Source organism: Podarcis gaigeae (assembly GCF_964106915.1).
Source record: "Podarcis gaigeae genome assembly, chromosome: 14".
In the NCBI taxonomy this organism is placed as follows: domain Eukaryota; kingdom Metazoa; phylum Chordata; class Lepidosauria; order Squamata; family Lacertidae; genus Podarcis; species Podarcis gaigeae.
This window is the reverse complement of record NC_139690.1, coordinates 5,744,827-5,768,468: the sequence shown is the minus strand read 5'-3', so window position 1 is coordinate 5,768,468 and position 23,642 is coordinate 5,744,827. Positions and strand designations below refer to the sequence as shown.

At 41.8% G+C, this 23,642-nt stretch overlaps 1 protein-coding gene across 7 annotated transcripts in view; it reads right to left on the bottom strand.

The window, feature by feature from the left end:
• Nucleotides 1-23,642, bottom strand: part of ADAM10 (ADAM metallopeptidase domain 10) — a 58,873-nt gene that overhangs the window by 13,902 nt on the left and 21,329 nt on the right. For 6 of the 7 annotated variants that reach the window (XR_014557926.1, XR_014557927.1, XM_083712588.1 and 3 more), the window contains exons 2-11: nucleotides 23,064-23,214; nucleotides 21,036-21,154; nucleotides 19,069-19,227; nucleotides 12,704-12,807; nucleotides 11,436-11,585; nucleotides 10,417-10,509; nucleotides 8,823-9,006; nucleotides 4,024-4,187; nucleotides 1,472-1,655; nucleotides 225-375 (exon numbers count right to left, since the gene is read on the bottom strand). Coding sequence is in view for 5 of the 7 variants with exons in the window: in XM_083712588.1 (XP_083568714.1) it covers nucleotides 225-375; nucleotides 1,472-1,655; nucleotides 4,024-4,187; nucleotides 8,823-9,006; nucleotides 10,417-10,509; nucleotides 11,436-11,585; nucleotides 12,704-12,807; nucleotides 19,069-19,227; nucleotides 21,036-21,154; nucleotides 23,064-23,214 (1,459 nt within the window). In the remaining 2 variants the exon portion in view is untranslated. The remainder of the gene's footprint in view (nucleotides 1-224; nucleotides 376-1,471; nucleotides 1,656-4,023; nucleotides 4,188-8,822; nucleotides 9,007-10,416; nucleotides 10,510-11,435; nucleotides 11,586-12,703; nucleotides 12,808-19,068; nucleotides 19,228-21,035; nucleotides 21,155-23,063; nucleotides 23,215-23,642) is intronic. The other variant, XM_083712592.1, reaches the window with a different exon arrangement.

The window sequence follows — 23,642 nt, the reverse complement described above, 5'->3', positions numbered from 1 at the left end:
TTTGGGGAAGCATCCACTGTGTTGAGCTATTTCAATTGCTTCTGTTTGATCTGCTCACTGCAAACAGCTGAAAGTAATTTTGATAATAAACACAATTTGAAATGGGGGTTGAATCATTTCAATTGCCACTGTAAATTGTGGTTTACAGATACTTATTGGCAAAATGTTCAGGGGCAGCAATAGTCAAGCAGCTGGATAGTGAAAACCAAGCTGGACATCAATACCTGCACTGCTGGCCTGGTTTTAGTTTGCACTTCTTGTCTTCTGGTTGGTTTGCATCATAGCAACAGTCATCTTTACACTGGTCACTGTAGCCACAATCACACTGCTCTCCTTGCTCCACCAATCCGTTCCCACAGATAGGTTGACCAGACTCTGAAAAGCAGGAAGATCTTCAGAACACTTTGTCCCTTAACAATATATTGTGAGATATTTGGAGCAACACTGGAGGACACAGTGATTAACTGAACCAAAACAAAATGGAAATTCCTTTTAAATAACCAGAGCAGGTATGGGAAACATTTCGCAGGACGCTTCTAATGAGTGCGTTGCAGGAGGCAGGTATCAGCTTGCTCTGACTTTCACGGGGGGGGGGGGGGGGGGAGTACCAAGTTGCATTTTTTTGTTGCTTAAGATGTTCTATTTACTCAAAACATGTGGATATTGCTCTCCATCCAGTAGATTCCAAGATAGTGAACAAATATAATGATTTTATTGATAAAAGTATTTCTATGCTGCAATATCAGAGCCATATATGGCTATGTAAACTAAAAAAACTGTACAAAAATTCTTAAAATGACTAGTCAGTTTAAAAAAAAAATCCTTTGAACAGCCACATAGGCCTGTGGCATGAAAAAATATTTAAGTGATGCCTGCAAATCAAAAGGAATGCTTGCTGAATCTCTGCTGGAACTGTAACTTTAGCACTAATATTTGGCAACAGCTAAACCATAGGCTAAGGACAGTGCATGCATTTATATGCCTGGGAATACAGAAACACAACCAGGAGCAAAAAGGTTGCCACTTAATGGTGTGGTGCATTTCTTTGTGAGAGGATGCTTTGCAATCAGGACACCACCAACACAAAAACCCTCTCCTTTGTTGTGACACAGTGCACATCTGTTAAGAAGGGCCCTTGAAGAAGAGCTCCAAGCAGATATCAAAACATGGGTAGGTTGGGACAGGCATTTGAGTCTTTAAAGGTAAATGCCAGCACCTTGAACAGGACCCAGAAAAATAGCATCTGTGTGAGCTAGGGGGTGGGACACACTTGTGAACAAGCAGAGCTGTAGCTTATTGGTGACAAGCAAGGTTCTTGCTTGGTTTTGCTTGGCTTTCTATTTTATCTGTTGGAGGGACAACTGGCGAGTGAAATTTTCAAAAATGACAAATTGGAGAGACTTGAGACTGTCTAGATTTCATACTGATACCCTATTCCTACATGGATGAATTATCGAGAAGAGATACCTACCAACAAAACAATTGTTTCTCTTTTTTTCAAGAACTTGACTGATATTCCGAACGCTACAGATAGAGAATTTGTTGTTGTTAAGTTTGTCCCCAGATGTTGCTCTTGCATACATGATGTAATTGCCATTTTCTTTCTGTCCCAAGTTTTTAGACTCTCCTGGAGTGCATTCTGTTCCAGAATCATGCTGCAAGAGATAATTCTCGGTTTAATTTTCTGTTGTCTTAAAGGCAGCTTTACAGTAATAGTGTTAGTGGAAGAGTGAATGTCCCCAGGATAAGAGGCAGGCAGGGTTAGGGAGAAATGATATTTGCAGCCAGTTTTCCTGGAATTAACTTGAAAACATTTCATAGAACATTCACCAACCAGCAACCATAAGCAATATTATATTTTTGTTACATTCGATAGATTGTTTATCCATTAATAACCAATATGTTATCCCCTTATCTGCACAATATAATAATAATAATAATAATAATAATAATAATTATTATTATTATTATTATTATTAATACCCCGCCCATCTGGCTGAGTTTCCCCAGCCACTCTGGGCGGCTCCCAATCAAGTGTTAAAAACAATACAGCGTTAAATATTAAAAACGTCCCTGAACAGGGCTGCCTTCAGATGTCTTTTAAAGATAGATAGCTGCTTATTTCCTTCACATCTGAAGGGAGGGTGTTCCACAGGGTGGGCGCCACTACCAAGAAGGCCATCTGTCTGGTTCCCTGTAACCTCACTTCTCACAATGAGGGAACCGCCAGAAGGCCCTCGGCGCTAGATCTCAGTGTCCGGGCTGAACGATGGGGGTGGAGACGCTCCTTCAGGTATACAGGACCGAGGCCGTTTAGGGCTTTAAAGGTCAACAACAACACTTTGAATTGTGCTCGGAAACGTACTGGGAGCCAATGCAGATCTCTCAGAACCGGTGTTATGTGGTCCCGGCAGCCACTCCCAGTCACCAGTCTAGCTGCCGCGTTCTGGATTAATTGCAGTTTCCGGGTCACCTTCAAAGGTAGCCCCATGTAGAGTGCGTTGCAGTAGTCTAAGCGGGAGATAACCAGAACATGCACCACTCTGGCGAGACAGTCTGCGGGCAGGTAGGGTCTTAGCCTGCGTACCAGGTGGAGTTGGTAGACAGCCGCCCTGGACACAGAATTGACCTGTGCCTCCATGGACAGCTGTGAGTCCAAAATGACTTCCAGGCTGCGCACCTGGTCCTTCAGGGGCACAGTTACCCCATTCAGGACCAGGGAATCCCCCAAACCCACCCGCCCCCTGTCCCCCCAAAACAGTACTTCTGTCTTGTCAGGATTCAACCTCAATATGAACAGTCTGAGCACCAACTGAAGTAAAATTTAGACTTAAAACCACAACAAACCACTCTAGCAATAGATAAAACCAATGGCTTCAAGTTACAAGAAAGGAGATTCCAACCAAACATTTGGAAAAACTTTCTGGCAGTAAGAGCTATTTGACAGTGAAACATTCTCCCTTTGGGAGTTTTGTGGACTCTCCTTCCTTGGAGGTTTTTAAGAAGATTGGATAGCCATCTATCATGGATGCTTTAGCTGAGATTCCTGCATTGCAGGGGGGTTGGACTAGATGACCCTTGGTCCCTTCCAACTCTACCATTCTATGATTCTATGAAAACAAAAAACATTTTAATATCTCAAAGTGCTTTGAGCATCCAAGCTCCAAGTTCAGCATAAATTGGCATTGCTAATCCCAACATGTTTTATATCCCAGTGGAAGGTGTTCAGTATCAATACAAGCTAGTCACATAAACCATAAGAGACATGGCAATTTTTTCTTAAACATTGGCATAAGTGATAAGATTTATATTTAACACTATCAAAAGCCAGGACAAAGAAATGGATTCTCCAGATTAGGTTAACCAGACTATATATCATTGCTTACATTTTAGCAAGGCAAGTTGCAATAACTGTGTCCACACAAGAGTGTGTCTGCCTTTGTATTTATACAAACAGCACATTCCACATGGTTATTGCAAACTACTCCTGCCACATCTCACGCAAGTCCTAGTAATTTCACTGAAGCTTGCAAAGGACATGTTCTTGGAAAGCAGAGTTCAGTCCTTGTTAACATCTATCTTGCAGAAGCTTGCTAGCACATGTGACCCTGCAGGCTGGGAAAAACAAGGCCAAACTGTATAGGAACAAGCCAGTATTCTTTCAACTATGCCATAGCAAAGGCTCTAAAATGTCATCTCTCTCTCTCTCTCTCTCTCTCTCTGTGTGTGTGTGTGTGTGTGAGAGAGAGAGAGAGAGAGAGAGAGAGAGAGAGAGAGAGAGAGAAGCATTTGCTCTGTTGCACAAGGTCATAAGTGCACTGGGAAAGTATGATAATTCCTGATTGCCCAAGTTCAAGAGTCAAGGCTTGGATGCAACAAACTGTTAACTTGGGAGAAGCACAACTCACATCAGTTCTATTTACACAAAACGGGAGGGGAGGATTTCAGCACAACTCTTGGGTACCCCTAATCTGCTGTAGAAGCAGGGCCAGCTAGGAATGCAGCTGTAACACTCATACTTACTGGAGAACCAAAGTTATGTCCAACTTCATGTGCAAAGGTGATATGAGAGACCTTAGGAGGGACGTGGGAACCATAGTTCTGTACTGTGATGATGCCAGTATTTAAGGATTTCTTTTTGCCGTCAGAATAAAGCTTGCTCTTTTCACATATACCACCAGAGCTCCCTGCAGTTAAAATTAAGCAAAAGCATTTTAAAAGGGGATTATTCTAGATTCACTAGAAAGCTATGAATAAATATTCCAGCTAAGAAAATGCCACAATAGAGCTTTTCTCACCATTACTTTTGTTATCAAAACATCTCACCCTATATTCTGGCACAATTAGCAAGGAGCAACTGTAACAAAGCTCTTTGTGCAGACAAATAGTGAATGACAGGCAGATTTATTGGCCATGTTTAATCCCCTGCAAAGCATTCCCTTCCATCAGAAGTTCAAATTTCTGGCACATTCCACACTTTACTTAAGTGGACATTTCATTGCTTGGGGTTAAGTGAGGAACTGTTTTAGTTTATGTAACAATACTACCCCACCTCTAGTATCATTTGGAATACCGTATTTTTTGCACCATAACACTCACTTTTTTCCTCCTAAAAAGTAAGGGGAAATGTCTGTGCGTGTTATGGAGGGAATGTCTACGGGTGGCATGCCTACGGATTTTCCTCCTCTAAAAACTACGTGCGTGTTATGGTCGGGTGCGTGTTATAGAGCGAAAAATACGGTAATCTCCAGCACAGAACTTCTGCCACAGAACAAGAAACTGACACAGTGAGTTTTTCCTACGAATTGGCTGATACCTTAGAGCAGACTTCCTCAACCTCGGCCCTCTTGATGTTTTTGAGACTACAATTCCCATCATCCCTGACCACTGGTCCAGCTAGTTAGGGATCATGGGAGTTGTAGGCCAAAAACATCTGGAGGGCCGAGGTTGAGGAAGCCTGCCTTAGAGAGCGGCTGCTGGTCAGTGTAGGCAAGGCCAAGCTTGATGGGCCAATGGTCTCATTCAGTGCAAGGCAGCTTTCCATGATCCTATGACCACTTCCCACAATCCTATCATTCCATTCAGGCTCTATTTGAAGTTTTGATTCTTTGCTCCAACATGTATCACTGACCTTCCATTCTGTTGCCAAGTTTGGAAAGGGTCTCACAACTGGGATAGTTCAATCAGTACAGCATGAGAATCTTAATCTCAGGTTTGTGGGTTCCAGCCCCACATTCCTGCATTGCAGGAAGTTGGACTAGCAGACCCTTGTGGTCCCTTCCAAATCTATGATCTTAGGATTTTAGCAGGACAAGTAATTTATTTTTTTTTGGGGGGGGGGCTACAAACTATGCCTCAGTAAAATATCTAATTTTGGACTGAGGAAAAAAAGTTTTATCTTATACTGGAGAGGAGAACCTGCAGCCTTATGTGACCCTTAGCCTTTCATATGGCTTTCAGAGAGAGACGGAGTGGGGCAGAGACAAAGCTTTACAATCCTGCACTGCCACAAACTTTTCCCACCCTCAGCTGCAACCCCCAATGGCCAACAGTCTATTATATATGGAGGTCAACATGCACTTGCAGGGGTAGACTATAAATTCTTGAGGTCCTCAAATATGTGCTTCTTAAACTGCGATTCTTCCAAGTGCTACAGTTCAAGTGCTTAAATAGCACACTTTGCTGTTGCAAAGTACTTAGCCTAAGAATATCTGCTAATCTCAGCAAGCAGTATGACTCATTCTTAAGAGTATATTTACAGACCAACTGTTCTTCGGGAAGTTTGAGTTGAAACCACAAAGACAAAAATATCAATTAGACAAGTCGCACCCACTTCTGAGTTACCAGAGTTATCCAAAATTGTCTTCCTGAAGATGAAACTACTGATCAACAGGAATTTTAATAGGATGGTGGGATAGGTTGTGACCTGAAAATAACATAAATTGTGCTATGCAGAGGTTAACAGTAGTCTCTCGAAGGTTTTGTTTTGTTTGTTTGTTTTTAAGGAAGGGGCTATGTTACATCTGCAGAAAAATAATGCAAGAGTTGCCAAAATAACCAGCCGTCTGTGGGCTTTAAAAATGATATTTGCAGAAGGATAAGGTTGATAATTTTCCCTCCTCCTCATATACATTACTTATTGAATGTATATGTTGTTTTTCAGTCAATATTGACTCCCAAAGCAGCTTTAAAAAGAAGTTATTTTTGCCATCGAAGTGCTATGTAGAGAAATGCCCTAAAGTGTGTTTCATGCACCCAAATGCCCTGAAGTGAAACACCCATAAGTCACCTGTATAATGGTTAGTGAGTTCAAACCATAATCAGTTCAAAAGACATTCTCCTGTTTAAGGCTTGCTCCCCGAAGGTGACTTGGATAAGTACAAAAAGGAAAACCCTAATGACAATGCCTGAAAAGGACTACAGGATAATGCCTTATGCCAATTATCTAACTCAGTATTGTCTACACACTGACTGGCAGTAAGTCTCCGGTTTCAGACAGGGCCTTTCCCAGCCCTACATAAGAGATGCTGGGATTAACCTGGGATATTCTGCATTCAAAGCAGGAGCTCTGCCCCTGAACTATAGCCTTTCCCTAAGCCCATTGAAACAGAAGCAGATCTGCTTTGCCACTTGCTTTTAGGCAGAACCTGGACATTAAGTACTAAACAAGTGAAGTTACCTGTATCCAAAGACTAGACATGAGCAAGGCAACCTGTCAGGGGCTCAGGAGCAGAGGCACAGGGAAGAGGGGAGATGGAGAGCGAGGGGGAGGAATCCGAGGGGAGCGTAGGAGGGGACAGTGGTCCGAGGGATTCCATGAGCCTCTCCAGCGAATCGGAAGATTCACAAAAGGGGGCGCCAGTGACCAGGGGCAGGGGGTTCCCAAGGGGAACGCCCCAGGAGCAAGGGGGCAGCAGGGACTCCCAGAGCAGTAGTTGGAAATCAGGACCAGCTTCCCCACCAGAGCAGAGTGGGGGGGGGAAGAGTCCCAGGTATCGGGGCCAGTGCTTTCCCCACCAGGGAGAGGAGACGAGGCAGAGCTGACCACGCCTCCATCGGAGAGTCAGGCAACGGAGGGGAGGTCAGATCCGGCCAGTGTCACGGAAGAGGGAAGCAGTGATAGAAGCAGTGTAACGGTTAGGAGAAAGGTCACTGGGTTGGCGCGAGAAACAAGTTCAAATGTACAGGAGCGTGGGACAGCAGAGAATGAGGATTGGGAACCGGGTCCTAAAGCCCGCCGGAGGCAGGGGGAGGAGCTAAGCGACTCAGCGTCGGAGGAGTCCAGAAAGGGCAATGCCCCGGTGGGCAGGAGGACCCAGAGGAGGAGAGAACAGCGCAGAAGGTGGAGCAGGGCTAGGATCTTAAACTGGTGCGGAAGGGGAGGTGATTCAGACGGGACTTCGCCGATCTAAGGTCTAAGACGTAGGGCTGCACGCTCTGGCGTTGAAATGGAAACTAAACTTCAATAAAGACTTTTGTACATTACATCAACCTGGCGTTGGTCCTCTGTGAGCTGGGACCTAGAGGCAGCTCTGACACAACCTGTCTTCTGTCAATGGGCTACAGTTAGCAGTAGGAAAAACAACTTGTAGTCTATCATTCTACTACTGCCTTCTCTTTCCTCTTCCTCTGTATCCCAGAGACTGTTGCAGAATGGACTGGCCACTCTTGCCAAAGGTTTGAACTGACTGCTTGCAAAGGGTTTTTGAAATTAGTCCGAGTTTCACATCCTCCTAGCCTTGGACTGTGCTAGATGATCCTTCCACTTTGAACAAAAAAAAATTCCTTCCAGTAGCACCTTAAAGACCAACTAAGTCAGTTCTTGGTATGAGCTTTCGTGTGCATGCACACTTCTTCATATACACTGAAACAGAAGTTTCAGACCCTTCCACTTTGGTTAACTGCAACGAGGGCAGCTTTAGACACTTAATTGAAAAGCAAGACTCTTCCCTTTATACTACAGTGGTACCTCTGTTTATGAACTTAAATTTGTTCCGGAGGTCCGTTCTTAACCTGAAACCGTTCTTAACCTGAGGCGCACTTTTGCTAATGGGGCCTCCCACTGCCACCATGTGACTTCCACTCGCATCCCGGGGCAAAGTTTGCTACCCGGAACACCTACTTCCAGGTTAGCGGAGCTCGTTACCCAAAGTAAGGAGGACGGTACATAACCAGAGGTTCCACTGTACACAGTTTAAATGGGCACTGATGATACCGAATGGCAGTTGTTCTGGTATTGTCTAGCATAGAATTCCCCAACATAGTGCCCTCCTGGTATTTTGGACTACAACTTTTATCAGCTGCAGCCAGCACTGCCATATGATGCTGAGGCTGATAGGAGTTGTAGTCCAAAATGTCTGGAGGTCATCAGGTGAGGAAAAGCTGTAACGTTTTTTCTGGCTGGTTAAGATTTATTTCAACACTTCAGCTGTGGGATGGAAGTTAATCTCCTGTGCCTCATATACTTTTGTGGGAGTAAGGCGCATATGACAACTACGTAGTACAAGTACTACAAGTACTCAGTCAGGCAAGCCTGCCAGGTAGCAAGGTATGCTGCCTTTCAGTAACACTAGGAGTTTAACCATTTAAACTAGGCAATACAACCATTTACGAATGATGGCCAAGATGGAACTCTGTGTATAGAGCCAGACCATTGCCACAACACTGACAGGCAGCAGCTCTCTACGATACAGGTAAATAGATATCCTTGCTAATAGATATCATTTTAACAGGAGATGCCAGATTGGTCTTGATCTTGAGATCTTTAACACACAAAATGCCCTCTATACTTCACTCAAGCAACATAAACTTTTTTTTTTTACCTGAAGGTGCTCCAACCCAAGCCAAGCCAAGGACACCATCATCAAAATCACGATCAGTGAACACATAGGCTAAACAATAGTCATCATGATTCTGCTCAGAATTGAGTTCCAAAAATTTCTCCACACCAATATTTGGAAACCTGAAGGGATTGGTAGGGTCTTTTTCATCTTGAGTAGTGTTGATCTAAAAGAAAAGGTTCTGTGGTGTCAAATAACTCTTGCTAGCCAAGTAGCAGCTTTTCAAAGATGTAACCTATGCTCACTGTAAGAATCCACACTGCAAGACTGATTCACAGATATAATAATATACATTACTCAATCTCACCAGTTTAACATTCAGTGACTCAGAAATGAATTATATGAACAGTACCCACTGAAAAGCATTCAGAGGGGGAAAGAAAACTGTGGCGCTTGATCTGCAAAAGCAGTTCAACACATGCAATTTGTGGCTTGATGTTGCAGTCATTAAGAGGCATGGTATGAAGTGACACAGGACCAGAGAAAACATTATTTGCCAAGAGCCAAGGAGCTGCTTTAATCACCACCCAAGGACAGCAAGTAAATGGTAACAATGTAATAAGTTCAACAGATGTACTCCAATTCCTAGGGGCTAGTAAATTTAAACAAAGAGGAAGCAAATGCACAGGAGAAATCCCTTGAACTCTAAGGGAAAATGTAATTGGAATCAAAGAACATTTGCCGTTATAGGAAAGCTTCAGGGCCTCAATACCCTCAATACCCAATAGTACAGATGGAGTGGCATAAAATTTATACTGGCCAGAAAATGGAGATAAAATATCACACCCAGAATCATAGTGTCAGAGGGATGGAGGTCAACCAACATCACTCTGCACACACAGACAGCCTATCTTACACTTTAAGAAGGGGTGGAAAGGAATACCATTTGCCTTTTATTGCTCTCAAACTCATAAGGTTTGTTTTTCATGTCATCAAGTCTGAGCGCTATATTATTAATATTCCATTATATAATCTCTCTTTGACAAAGTGACTAGGTCTAAGCCCACCAACGGGTTCCAAAGCTGAGTAGGTATTCAGACCCAAATGCAAAGTCCAAAACTTCTCCACTATACTAAGCAGGGCTTCTTGGTAAAAAATCGAATTTCACCAACTGATTTTCCTTGAGATTTTCAGAAATTCAGTCACCCCTCTATTTGTGGAATTTGGAGGAGAATCTCAATGCTTATGTTAGTCAAAATGGTACCACACACAAGATGGAAGAACTTCATGCTGCTCTGCGGCTATGGAAGACTGAACGTGTTTCGGGGAGGATGGCAAGCTGCGGGAGGAGGAATGAAATGGGTAACCTGGAAGAGGTATGGCTGGCCGGCACCCTGACCAACAACATTTCTCAATGCAACATTTTCATTTCATTTGTAGCGAAGATTCAAAAGTTGCCTCCACATCTTTCATTCCATTAGTGTAAATAGGGTAAGACTTAACAGTATGTTCACCAGCACTGGACTACTGGAATAAGTAATAGGCAACTTAAAACACTTTATTTAGCAGGAATGGCTAAGTTAGCTAAAGCTTGCAAGGAACAGAAATTCTAAAAATTAAATTACAGAGTACTTACTCTTATTCGTTTCACCATAAAACTGATATTTCGGATTCCTGAGAAATCTGTTGACTGGTAAATTGTGTCAATTGCTTTAACATGGCTGGATATCTAAAACAGAAGAAGGTTAAAGTTCTGTGCATGTAGTTCTCTGAGAGACAAAATGTCAAGGGAGCTGCCTTAAACCATTGATTCATTTAGTTCATTTACTTCTTTATTTAAAGTAGTATTTATGTACCACCCTCATAAATATGTCAGGGCCGTATAAAGGTAAAAGGTAAAGGTACCCCTGCCCGTACGGGCCAGTCTTGACAGACTCTGGGGTTGTGCGCCCATCTCACTTAAGAGGCCAGGGGCCAGCGCTGTCCGGAGACACTTCCGGGTCACGTGGCCAGCGTGACATCGCTGCTCTGGCGAGCCAGAGCCGCACACGGAAACGCCGTTTACCTTCCCGCTGGTAAGCGGTCCCTATTTATCTACTTGCACCCGGAGCTGCTTTCGAACTGCTAGGTTGGCAGGCGCTGGGACCGAGCAGCGGGAGCGCACCCCGCCGCAGGGATTCGAACCGCCGACCTTTCGATCGGCAAGTCCTAGGCGCTGAGGCTTTAACCCACAGCGCCACCTGCGTCCCAGGGCCGTATACAGCAATATAAAAGCAGTTTTAAAACTATTAAAAGCAGTACAAAATAACAGGCTGTTGCTCTAGGATTCTAATCCTACCTGGAGATGAACCTGGAACTTTTTGTATGTGCTATACCACATCCCAGGGAAATTTCAGGGTCCAACCCCTGCATGGTCATTTATCGTATGTTCTAGAGATACATAAATACCCATAGTGCACATCTACAAGAAACTATAGGTTCTGTTGCTGACAATGTGCTTTTTATGTGTTGTGCAAAAAGTTGTATACATGACAATTTCCCAGAAAAGAACAATGTAGGCAGTTGTACATTAAGATGACTTTTTACATAAAGGACATCCTCTTTTTACCTCCTTTAAAAGAAAACTATCACTTGAAGCAATAGCTAAACACTTACCTGCGCAATCACAGCTTCTCTTGTTCCGTAATATCTAAAGAATAGGTGGTCTGTCTGAATATAGAGTTGACAAGTGTTTTTTTCAGCTTGTGCAGCCCGTTTTCTTCTTAAAAGCTCTGGGCCATGATTGGTAGATTCTTCTGAAGTTTGCTGCACCATACAAAGCCAAGGAGCTTAGCAATATAGATAAATAACACTTCTATACAGCCTTCCAGTTCAAAGAATACAGAGACCAACAGCACAATTCTAACCAAGACAACTCGGGAGTAAATCCTATTGAATTCAGTGGAGCTTACTCCTGGGTAAGTAGAATTATGATTGCAGCCTCAGTTACACACAATGAAAAATGTTATGCGCTGTAATACAATAGTAACAATCTGCATTCAAAATGGGGGAGGGGGGGGATGAGAGAAAATAAGGCCTGTTAAGAACCTTCAAATCAAGCAGGGCTCCAACATGTAGAAGGCAACTGTGGGCAAGTGGTGACTAACAATTTGTATTGGCTGGTAAATTTTGATGCAGTAATATGCAAAGATGTGTTCAACACCGAAGCTTCTATCCTCCATCATGCAGGACTTGGCTGTCCTCTTTAGTGAGAGAGTGGTCTGAGTCCACAATTACAGTTGCTTGAATCCAGCCACATTCCCCTATTTCCATACGTACTGGTACAGAGACTTGGCTCTTAAAATTGTTTGCCTCCAATTAATCTGGCACATGCAAGTTTATCTAAGGACTAAGAGGAAATAAAATAGCTCATGAGCTAGCTGAATGCATGAGTGAAGTTTCAATGAAAAAAAAAACATTTCTGCAGCCTGAGAAAATTTTTAGGTCTGCTACTGACAGGTATTTAAAATGTTCTTTAAGAGCTGCAATTAACTTTTAATCAAAATCAGAAAACCTAATAAGTCAACTTAGCTTAATGGTATCCATGTTCTTGACTGTAAAGCTTCAGGAAATTTAATGTAAACTGCATTATCAGGTAATATGATTCAGATCCAAGTAACAGTTTAACTAGTTTTGTGCCATCAAGGGTTCTTTGAGCTTGTATTTCTCATACAGTCCTCCTATGAAATATATCAATTCCTTTTTGAAACTGAAGGGGGAGAGTGTGCAATAATGACATAGTTATCACAAGGCATGATCCTTGGTCACGGCTACAGTAAATAGCTCTTTGGCTTCTGGCTAAAGAGTGTAAGTTCCTTTACAAAGCTATGAGCATCCTAATATGGAGTAGTGGGGGTCAGCAGTAAATGATTATATTTATATACCTGGTTCATGGGCTCTTCTACACCAGTCATTTGGTACTTTCTCATTCTTTCAAATACGGAATGATCTGCACAGCCACCTTGTGGTCCATATTTATGTGGGTATCCTAGAACACAAACCAAGTGACTAGTTGAATCTTAATTATGAAACTAGTGACAGATCTGCCTAATACTTGTAAGTTACTATCAAATCTTTTTAGTGAAGACAATCTGTATGCTTCCCGCATAAGCCGTTTTGAACTTCAGATATCCATTTCCCTCCATGTTTAAAACAAATGCATCCTATTTTAAGATTACAGTGATTTCAAAGTAACTAAAAAGTAAAAAAAAAAAAGTTAACTAATGTCAATGAACAGTTTAATAAAGACTGTGTAAGTTTTGGCTATGCAGTGTTTAAGAGCTTGCATACTGGAGAGGCACAGAAGAATTAGGTAGTAGGTATGTACAAAGAGGAGCCAACAAAGAGATGTTCATGCTTTGATACCGCGTGCTCACAACAAGGATGCAATTATTTACAAATTGTTTTCTAATGTTAAATAGTGCCTCCAGCTGCAACTTAGTTATTACTGATATGAGTAATAATTAGGCCCAAATGCCACTGCTACCAGCAGGTTGCACAAGCGGAGGACTCATTCACATGTAACACTAACATGGCTTACTATAAATGTGAGAGTGTGTGGATACTGTGCTCCTCCTCTGGACCTCCTGTGAGGTTAAGCCATGGTTTCGCTTTAAAATGTTATCCATTTTTTTGGCTTGTGGTTTGTCTCACTATGGACAAGACCATGAGCTGTAAACTCTAAAGCAGACTTTGGTTACAAGCTCATGGTTTGTCTAGAGGAAGCTAATAAAAAATTTAAAGAAACCAAAAGATATGTATCAGGCAATACAGGTGGCCTCACAAAAATCTCATCTGTCAAAGGCCAAGGTAAAGGGGGTGTCTTCAGCAAACAACAAAAACCCATTATGCCCCCTCCTGGGCTGCCACCCCTTCCCCATGATTCTTGAGGGCAATGAAACTGCCAAGTAGGCCCTCTCTGCACATATTAACATCTGACAGGATCCGTAAGGAAAGAGGTAGTTCTTCAGCTATTTGGGGCCTGAGTAATTTAGCGCTTTATGGCAGCATCTTGAACTGGGCTCAGAAACTAACTGGCAACCAATACAGCTGTTTCAAAACAAAGGTAATGTACATTTTACATGAAACCCCAGCTGATCACATGGCTGCAGTATTTTAGACAAGATGAAGTTGACAAATCATGTTCAAGGCCAGCCCCACATACTGCACATTGCAACAGTCTGATTGGGAGGTTACCAGAGCATGGAGTCCAGTGACCAGGTAACATACCCTGACTGGCTCTCAGGTAGCATTCTTGAGGCAAAGAAGCAGCATGGCCAATAAAAAATAATAATTTAATAATAAATGTAAAAAATAAAGCCAGGCATTATAGGAGTTGTAGTCCAGGAGCATCTGCAAGGTTAGCCAGCCCTTTAGTTAGAGGCCTAACTCATGCTCTAGAAGAACACTGGCATTATTCATGTGTTTGTTTGGACCTGAACTCGGTCAAAGAAGGAGAAGCAATATATATTAATTTGGGGTTTATTTTTTCCATCCCAATTAAGTAAATGATGCTATAATACAAAATATACATGTCATCTATGACTTCTAGGGCTGGAGGTTACTTGCGTCACCATTACTACTCTATACGATGATGCAAGAAACAGTTTGGTCACATTTGCACAGAGTTCAGCAGGACACACTTCAACTTATTCAATGCATTCCTGCCCCTAACCTTGGATCTTGAAGCTCAGGATAAATTGAATTTTTATGCAAAATGCCCATATTTCAGTGGGAGCTTTTCTGTCTTGAAACATGGTTGTAGATCTGAGACATGATTTAATGTCACGAGACCAAATCTAGTCTCAACAAGCACAATCTTCCAGGCGGCTATTTTCCCAACTGCAATCCTCTACAATAAGGTGAAATATAGTTAAAGTAGTAAAAATAGAATTTGAAAGCTCCAGTATGCACATCTTCTCTCATTAAAAATATCATTTCACAAGAATGCTGTTCACTGTATTATATTATGACTTATTTCATTTTCCTGGTATGTATTAAGAAACACTATGAAATAACAAACAAAACAAGCATTCCTAGATAAAGCAAATCCAAGGCACTTGGTGGCGGAAGGATTCAGTCAAGCTATTTATAGAAAATATTTAACAAAGTACTACTTAATGCTAAAATTAGATATATACCAGCTTTTGCATTTGCAATTTGACCAATTAATCAATATTTTCTTCATAATATCACAGCTTCGAATGTGTGCTGATCTAGATCTACTGCTAGATAGTTTCTTTTCTCTTTAAACTTTCTTCAGCTTGATAGCTTAGTTACAGCATGGTGCTGATAGTGCCAAGGTTGCAGGTTCGATTCCCATAAGGGACAGCTGTATATTCCTGCATTGGAGGGGTTTGGAGTAGATGATCCGCAGGGTCCCTTCCAACTCTACAATTCTGATTGTATTATCAGCTTTTAATTCTGATCTGAACATATGAAAGAAAAGGGGGTATAATCAAATGTGCCAACAAGCCCCAAAGCAGTCCCATTTCCTATCACCCACCATTTACTTAGTACTAATAGTATATTAAAAAGCCACGATTAAACTGCAAATCTTGCTCTACAAGAAAATTGCCAGTGATTTCTGCATTTCGTAACACAGCTTTACAGCAGAGGTTTTCAACCTTTTTGAGTCCACGACTCCCTTGACCAACTATCTTTTTTCTGCAGCACCCCTGTGGTGCTCAGGAGCCCAGTTACGGTATATCACCCCTTGCCTGCAGAGCTGACAGCCTCTTACCCTTTCTTGAACACCCTCCCTCAGCCTCCTTTCCTCTCCTCTCTCCTCAGGAGACCTCTGGGCAGCCGCTGCAGCCACCCCTGGTCTCTGAGCTGCCCCCCCCCCAAAGAGGTGCCTGCTCCTGCTACTCCACAGGGGCTTGGGCAGAGGATGCCCCCAGCTTTAGTGACCCTACAGAGATTGGCCAAAGGTGAACATAAGCACAGTACCTTATCTTGGGTGGTAGCAGGGATGCTGCAGCAAACAGCTGTGCAAGCCTTTGGGAGGCAGAAATGCGAGAGGGCATTGGGGGGGGGGAGAAGGAAAATTGCCCATGACACCCCTGACCATCATTCAATGCACCCCAGGGTGCCGCGCCACACTGGTTGAAAACCACTGGCTTACGGCAAAGAACGAGTACTAGTTAACGAAGACAATTCATTTTGAAACAGAATAGAAAGAATTTTTTAAAAAGAAAGAACCCTTATCACTTACATATTTAACATCACTAATATAAAAAGTATGAATCAAGATCAAGAGTAAGAATCTAAAATAGTTCACCATACTTTGAAATTAGAATAGAAAGGTCACCTTTCACTGGCCACCAATTTCACTGCAACATGGACAAAGGGCTTTGTAGAAAATGGACAAGAAGATCCCCACTTGCAGAATAGGCTTTTGTTTAAACTCTGAATAAGACTTTATTGTGATGCTAAACATATGTTGCATTGTTGTGCCTGAAAAGCCGCTAAAAGGATATTCCTGCCAAAAACTGAAAGATCCAGCAACCAAGAGGCTCATCCATTAGAAATACATATTTTGTCTATTTCAAACAATCTTCTCAGCTGATGCCTGTCTTGTTACCTTCCCATAGTGTAGAGTGCTGCAAAGCACAGGATAGAAGACTTCTCACAATCAAAAACTCACTACATTCACTTTATTCTCTGTCAGCTGAATTTGATCTGATAAACCTCAGACAAAATGATGGACACCGTCATGGTGGTCTGTTTGTATAAAAACTAGTTTTCCAAAATGAATGTCCTAAACAGGAACATCAAGCTGCTTTGCTCCCATACATTTGGGTTTGCAGTAGTATCTTCTATCTCTACCTCTCCTTTGTAGCCTTGCCAATTCCATACTTTGCTTCCAATCCAGCTGCTAAACTAATAGCAGAGTAGGTATAGTTGGGTTAGATATAAAGGTGGGGGAGGTTCTGCAGCTGAGAAAAATTCTTTGCCTGTACTGATGTGAGATCTCAAGGCAAAGTGGCTGCTCCTGGCTCTCTCTCCCCTCAAAGGCTCCAGCTTCTCCTCCCCTTTCCCTCTCTCTCTAAAAAGATTTCAAGGCACTGCTATCCCAAGAGTAGCTGTTGAGCTCTTCAGAGAGCAAATGAGTGCTCACTTCCCTGTCCAAAGCGCACGCCCCCCCCCCCAATCTCCATTGTTAATGCAAGACTCGCTGCTGCTGTGATCGGGAAGGAAGAAAGCAAGGAAGGGCGGTGGCAATAACAGGGTCAGAGGGGTCCAAGTGTCAGAAGCGCACGGAGGAAAGGCCACAGAGCTCCCTTCAGCAAATTGGAGAGGGTCCGGCTGCATAAGCTCGCATTTTGCGTTGGACCCATCTTCCCCTAACTGACCCTGTCATGCCTCAGAACCTCAGCAGGGGGCTAAGAGTGACAAACGCCCAATGCCTAGCAGGCTTCCTCAACCTTGGCCCTCCAGATGTTTTTGGCCTACAACTCCCATTATCCCTAGCTAGCAGGGAATTGAAGTCTCAAAACATCTGGAGGGCCAAGATTGAGGAAGCCTGGCCTATGCCAAGGCTTATCTACACCTGAATTCAATAAAGTTCTGGCCACTTTAATCCCACAGCATGCTGAGAAGAAAATCTCCCAGAGAGAGAGAGAGAGAAATAAAACTCCTCTTCGACGCCTTTCCTTTTCCTTCTACGCAGCTGAAGTAAACCAGCCGGGATAGTGCCCTCTTTCCTGCCGGCTCAAACTTATGGAACTGGCCAGCTCAGCAGCTGTGAAGAGCCCACCCAGACCTTTGGGAGAGGGAGAGGGGGAGAGAGAGACTTTTGCTGCTGCTCTGCTTGGCGAATCAGGTGTTTTGCGGGGCAGAGTGGTCCCAGCAGACAGGCAGCTGGAGATGCTAGGCACAAAGGTGGCTCCCGGACATCTCCAACCAGTTTCAAAAGGTCCGTTGCCAGTTGCAAAATGAGAACAGTGCAATGAGAATTTTGGTTGTTGATTGTATTATGTATCTGAGCTCATGAGTGAAGACTAACAGCATTAACTAAGCTGCTGTGATGGCAAGGGCTGTTCATAAACATTCTAAAGCTCAAAGCTGATGGAATGTTGGTCATGCACTTTCCAGGAGAGGTGAAAATGCCTGAGATTAGAACCTAATACAGACTTTAAGGGCAGTAGCCTTGCAAAGAAGGCTGTGAACTGAGAAGGAATCTGAGGTAAGGAGGTGAAGGGGTAGGGATCCCAGAAGAAGAGGTAACTGAAAATAAACAAGAACCTCAAGGAAGCTTTTTTAAAAAAAAAAAAAAAGCAGAGGCAACAGAGAAGTTGATGAAGGTGGAAGATAGGAGCTGATTTGAACTATGTTTGGCTATATCTTTTTAATTATCCTTATCAACTTTGGCTACTGATTTTCCATAATATGATCTCAAGAAATGTACTATCCATTCCTTTCACTTGAACCCAGAAGTTCTTGACACACTGCCTGAACAGATAGCTTTTTAACCAAAGTTGGCAGGAGCCAGAGCAATGGCACCAGTATACACTAGCACCAATTTGTCCTCCCTAATGAAGAGACTAGGCTGGTCCTTTTTTAAGACAACAAAGGGGTCATGGAAAGGGACAGAGAACAGAACGCAACAAAGGAAAGCTTTATTGCTGGCAGAAATCCTTTCAGGATTCCCTAATGCTATCCTCAAGACATGGACAATCACTAGAACTGCTAAGCCACACATTTAATTTCAGAGACTGACAGCCAGTGCAACATAGCCAATAAATTAAAATACTAAGGGAAATTAACTCCTCACATTGCTTCTACCAGGACAAACCTACAAAATATGTGCGGTTCTTGCCCACCCTTTATCTTGTATGATACTAATAGTTATTGCTTAAGAAACACATCTGATATAACATTCCAAGGCAACATACCTATGACAATTTACAGCTGTGATGTCACTCTTCAGTTACATGCATTCCCTAACGCTTTGGTAGACCAAGGATACATGTGTAATATCACTTCCCATGTGGTGTTGTTGCTGTTGTTGCTTGTACCCCACCATAAGTTAGCCCTTAAGCATCTGTCATCCCCACACTTGCAGTCAAAGAGATTTATGGTTTTTATCATATATTTACACAGTAGCACAACAGCGAATGCCTACATGAGTATGGGAACAGCTTTCACGCGGTTTGCTTTCATAAAAAATCAAGTGTCGCACCATTTTAGGATATTTGTGCTGTACTGATTATTTTCACGGTACATGATAAACGGAAATACTTACTAATATCATCTTCGTGATACATGACTGAATGAAAAGGCAGGGCTCTGTCCTTAATATATCTTTCTGCTGGTTCAATATAGAAGGTCCCAGTGTGAGTCTTAATGAATCCTTCAAATCTTCCATCAACAACAGATCCATGGCTAAAGCTTCCCTGCTCACCTTTGGGGGAGAAATAAAAGATTAAATAAAAAAGTGCACTGGCAGTTTTCATACTCAGGCATCAGCCACCAATAATTTAGCTTCTTAAACTATGCTTGCAAACAGCTGATACCCTCCCCTGCCAGCCGCCTTCTCCTTTAACCACCATTAACATGCTCTGCTCAAAGCGGGAAAGTTGCAGAGCTACCCCAGTTGCTTCAAAAATATTGTATTAAATACCATGTGACCCTTATATGAACGCTTAACCAGCTTATTATAAAACCTCTACCATGAAGTTTTGTCACAGATTTAACCTCTGAAAATATTAGTTCAGTTGGCCAATCTTGCTGAAATTGTTTACCACTTTTCAGCAGGTGGCAAACAGTCAAAAAAGTAATATACCATTCTGCACATAACTGTACAATTCCAGTTTATCATTAGTTTTAATAAATAGTGAAAACATCATTAGCAGGGTCAGTTCTTTAATGTTTAAATTCCCACTCTCTTAACAAGCCTTTTCCTTAAAGTCACAGAAAAATGAAAAGGATGTCTTTTTGATAGATGTTGACTAAACTTATTCCAAAAGTTTTTTAAAAAAACACATGTCTCAGTTATCCATAAAAAGACTCCTAACATTAACTTTGTGAACATTATTTGTCAATACACAAATAATGAGTTTTAGCAAACAAGATGTCCTGCAATATTTCTGACACCATCAAGCCACTTACTGATTTGCTGACTTTTTGTGCTATGAAGGAATAATAACCTTTCTAATAATTTCCAAAAGGTTAAATCATGTTAGTCTGCTACGGCTAATCAACAAATTGTGGGACACCTTAAGAACTGACAAATTTACTATGATATAAGCTTTCATGGAATACAGTCCACTTCTTCAGATGCCTTCAAGTGTTACAGGAAAATAAACACATAGCTGGTAGTGGTGGTAGAATTGTAAACAGTGCAATCAGAAAGAAATTAAATGCAGCAAAGTACAGAAGGTGATGGCTACATTAACAATGGCCAATAAACTTTGGTTTTTTTTGGGGGGGGGGGGTAAAAGCAAACATCCTAGCATTGGTAGGATGGTGTGTGAGTGCAGCATGTGCTATATGTATTTATTTGTGTGGCTTTATTTGTTTCAAAGGCATAACAGGGATCCATGCTTGGATTTTAACACCAGTAACAAAGGTACTTCATATAAATTCATACAAATAAATTATTTAATCCAGGTTTGAGGAACATTTGGCCCTTCTATTGTTGCTGAACGACAACTCCCATCAACCCCAGCAAGCATGGCCAATTGCCAGGGATAATGGCAGCTGTAGTTCAGAAACCTTTGGCCATCTAAATATTGCTGAAGTGGCTTTAATTTGAAAGATGACTTACACCTCTGACTTACACCTTTTCTTCACTGGTGCAAAGGTCTCATGCAAAAGTTGGGAATATTTTTGAGCCCAAGGCCCACCTTCCTTCAGAGCCAATCTTCTGAAGGTCGTCCTCCAGTAGTGGGTGCAGTCAAAACAGTGAGGGGTTGCTACATGCAGGCGGGATGCACACATAGTGCACCTTCAGTTAAAGGCAGTAGGCCAGATGTGAGGCTTGCCCTGAAGTAAGCAGCTTTAGCTTATGAGATTTGATAAAACCAATGGAAAGAGAGCACTTCAGCTTAAATTCACATTACTTGAAACTTTTAGAGGCAGTTTTTAGGTGGACTTTCCAAAAATATTTCAATTATTGAGACCTGATCTATTGACTATTACACTTAAAACAGATTTATCACTAACTTAAGACAACAACAAACTATTTAAATACAAAATGATTGAACTTACCATAAATGTGCCCAGTATATATGTGGGAGGTATCGTAATCAAGTACTTTATCTGACATCTCTAGCTTGAAGTCATCACTAAAGAGAGACATATCTCTTTTCATTCGAAGGTTAAATTGTCTGTAAAGGGAAGACAACAGAACTTAAATGTAAACAAAGGAACATACAGTGGTACCTCTGGTTGCGAACGAGATCCGTTCTGGAGGCCCATTCGCAACATGAAAAGAGCACAACCCGCAGCGGCGCGTCTGCTCACGCGAGGGTTGCGATTCGCCACTTCTGCGCATGACGTCATTTTGTGTGTCTGCGCATGCGCAAGTGGCAAAACCCGGAAGTTACCCTTTCCGGTACTTCCGAGTTGCCCCAGGACATAACCTGAAAGAACATAACATGAAGCGGACGTAACATGAGGTATGACTGTACAAAGCTCACTTCTACAAAGTCAGACAATTGGGTCCAACCAGCTCAATACTGACTACACTAGGCAGCAGGGGTTCTCCAAAGTTGCAGATGGCATTCTCTTCTAGCCCTATCTGAAGATGCCAGGGGTTGAATCTGGGACCTTCTGCATACAAACAAGGTACTCAACCATTAAGCTACAGGCCATATAGCTCTGCAATTACAAAAATACCTCAAGAACATGAGCTGTTAAGAGTGTGAGTGAGAATGAACATCCTGAATCTTGTTAAATACTTTCCTTCTTTGATATTCATAGGCCATCAATGTAGCCCAATTATCCCAAAATACCATCTGGTACTGCAGCCATGAATTCCCGGTTTCCTTTATTATAATCTTTAGGTTTCCTATTTCAACCACTTATAGGAAAACATCTGCCCCCTGCCTAGAAGTACATATTAGGAATACTGCTCTGATTAAAGCTGCAAGAGACAGTGCCACTTGGCAAAATCTTATAAGCAGGGGACAAAATACTGGGGGTGGGGAGTAAGATCTAAGCAAGACCATTTGCAGTGAGCTTTCTCTCACTCCAAAACCCAGAAATCTTGGAGAACTCCATAATTTTTTATTAGTCAGTTAGAGCAGGGCAATTTCTCTTTGCTCTTTCATTTCCGGCAAGAAGCCAAGTATAGGATAAAGCTCTTTTGCAGTAATCCGGTCTATTAACTAGCTGGGCCTACATCTACTTCTGCTCGTTAGTAATTCTAACTAAAAGAAACTAAGCTAACAGACAAGCAGGCCCAGACCATAACACGGAGAGGAAATTCACAGTTGGAACCACACAAGAGAGTAAAGGCTTTCCCAAAATGAATTTCGCTTTTCATTTAGTATTGATGTTAGGTTGTCCAGTCCACCTGTTACAGGAAAACTGCCTTGTGGATCAAGTTTGTTCTGTAGGTCAGATGTCCCCTATCCCTGGTTTACTACTATGGGAATAAACTACCGATTTCTAAACACTATAAATACACAACTGACTGTTTTTTTTTAAGAGATAGATGGAGACACACCCGGTTTCTACCCAGAAACTATCCACTAAAATTACATTCACTTGAATTTTATAAGATAAACTTCTGAAAGTTAGTATTGGTAAACGCGAGTAGAATAGAGCTAGTGGTGTGCAAAGCAAGAGTAAAGGAAAAGAGAACAAACATGTGTTATTTTTTTCAGCTTACTTTTTAAAAAGCACTGTAGCTGCATTGGCTTATAAATGTATGCAGCAAGGAGCAATTTATCCTTCATTCCTTCAGCACCTCAACCTTGAACATTAACAGATGAAAAACCAGCTATGTATATACAAAGGAGGAGATTTCATTGTGCCCCAGACTGTAAACCAGATTAGTCAAAGTCTGTCCAGTTCCTGAAAACTTAAGTCTTGAAGCCTACAGGTTGTTGAAAAAAGTTCCAAAGTGCTAAGTGCCTTTACACATTGAACGAAAAACTTGAAGGAATTCAACAGCCAAGAACCACAACTTTAAGTACAATGCAATGTTAATATTAAGATAATTCTTTATCGTTCCTTTATATTTAATGAAATTTAAGGGCTATAAAGTAATAAGCTTGATGTAATACTTACCTTCCATGAGCATGGAAATCTAAGCGTAAAAATTGGTCTTCATGTGATACTGCTCTTTTGGCACGCTGGTGTTTTTGGTGTAATGAATCCACATCATATGACAGGCCTTCATAATGTCTTATGTGTTTATTTAGAGGATTTCCGTATTGACCTGTGAACAAAACAGTGGATTGATAAATCAGTCAGTCCAGGCACATTACAGAAATAAGGGAAAGGCTCTTTCCCCAAACTATTTCTATTTTCATTCTCCTTTAATTTTCTAAACCTTTTGCTTAGAAAAGTAAATTGAGATTGTTAATACAAACTCAACATCAAATGGTAGCGATATTCTTACATGTACCAGTTGTAACTCCAAAGCATGTTGAAATACATTTAAGATGTTGCTTATAACTTATATTTTTGATTCCAAACACTATTACTTCAGATTAAGAAATATCAAATATTTTCAATAGACAGTCAAGATAACTTGTTCTTTTCAGAACTATAAAATACACACTAGGAAGTACCTACCAAGCCAATCACCAAAAGAAAGAGAAAAAGAAACAGGGACACTAACTTCTCTTTCTGAATAAACCTTTA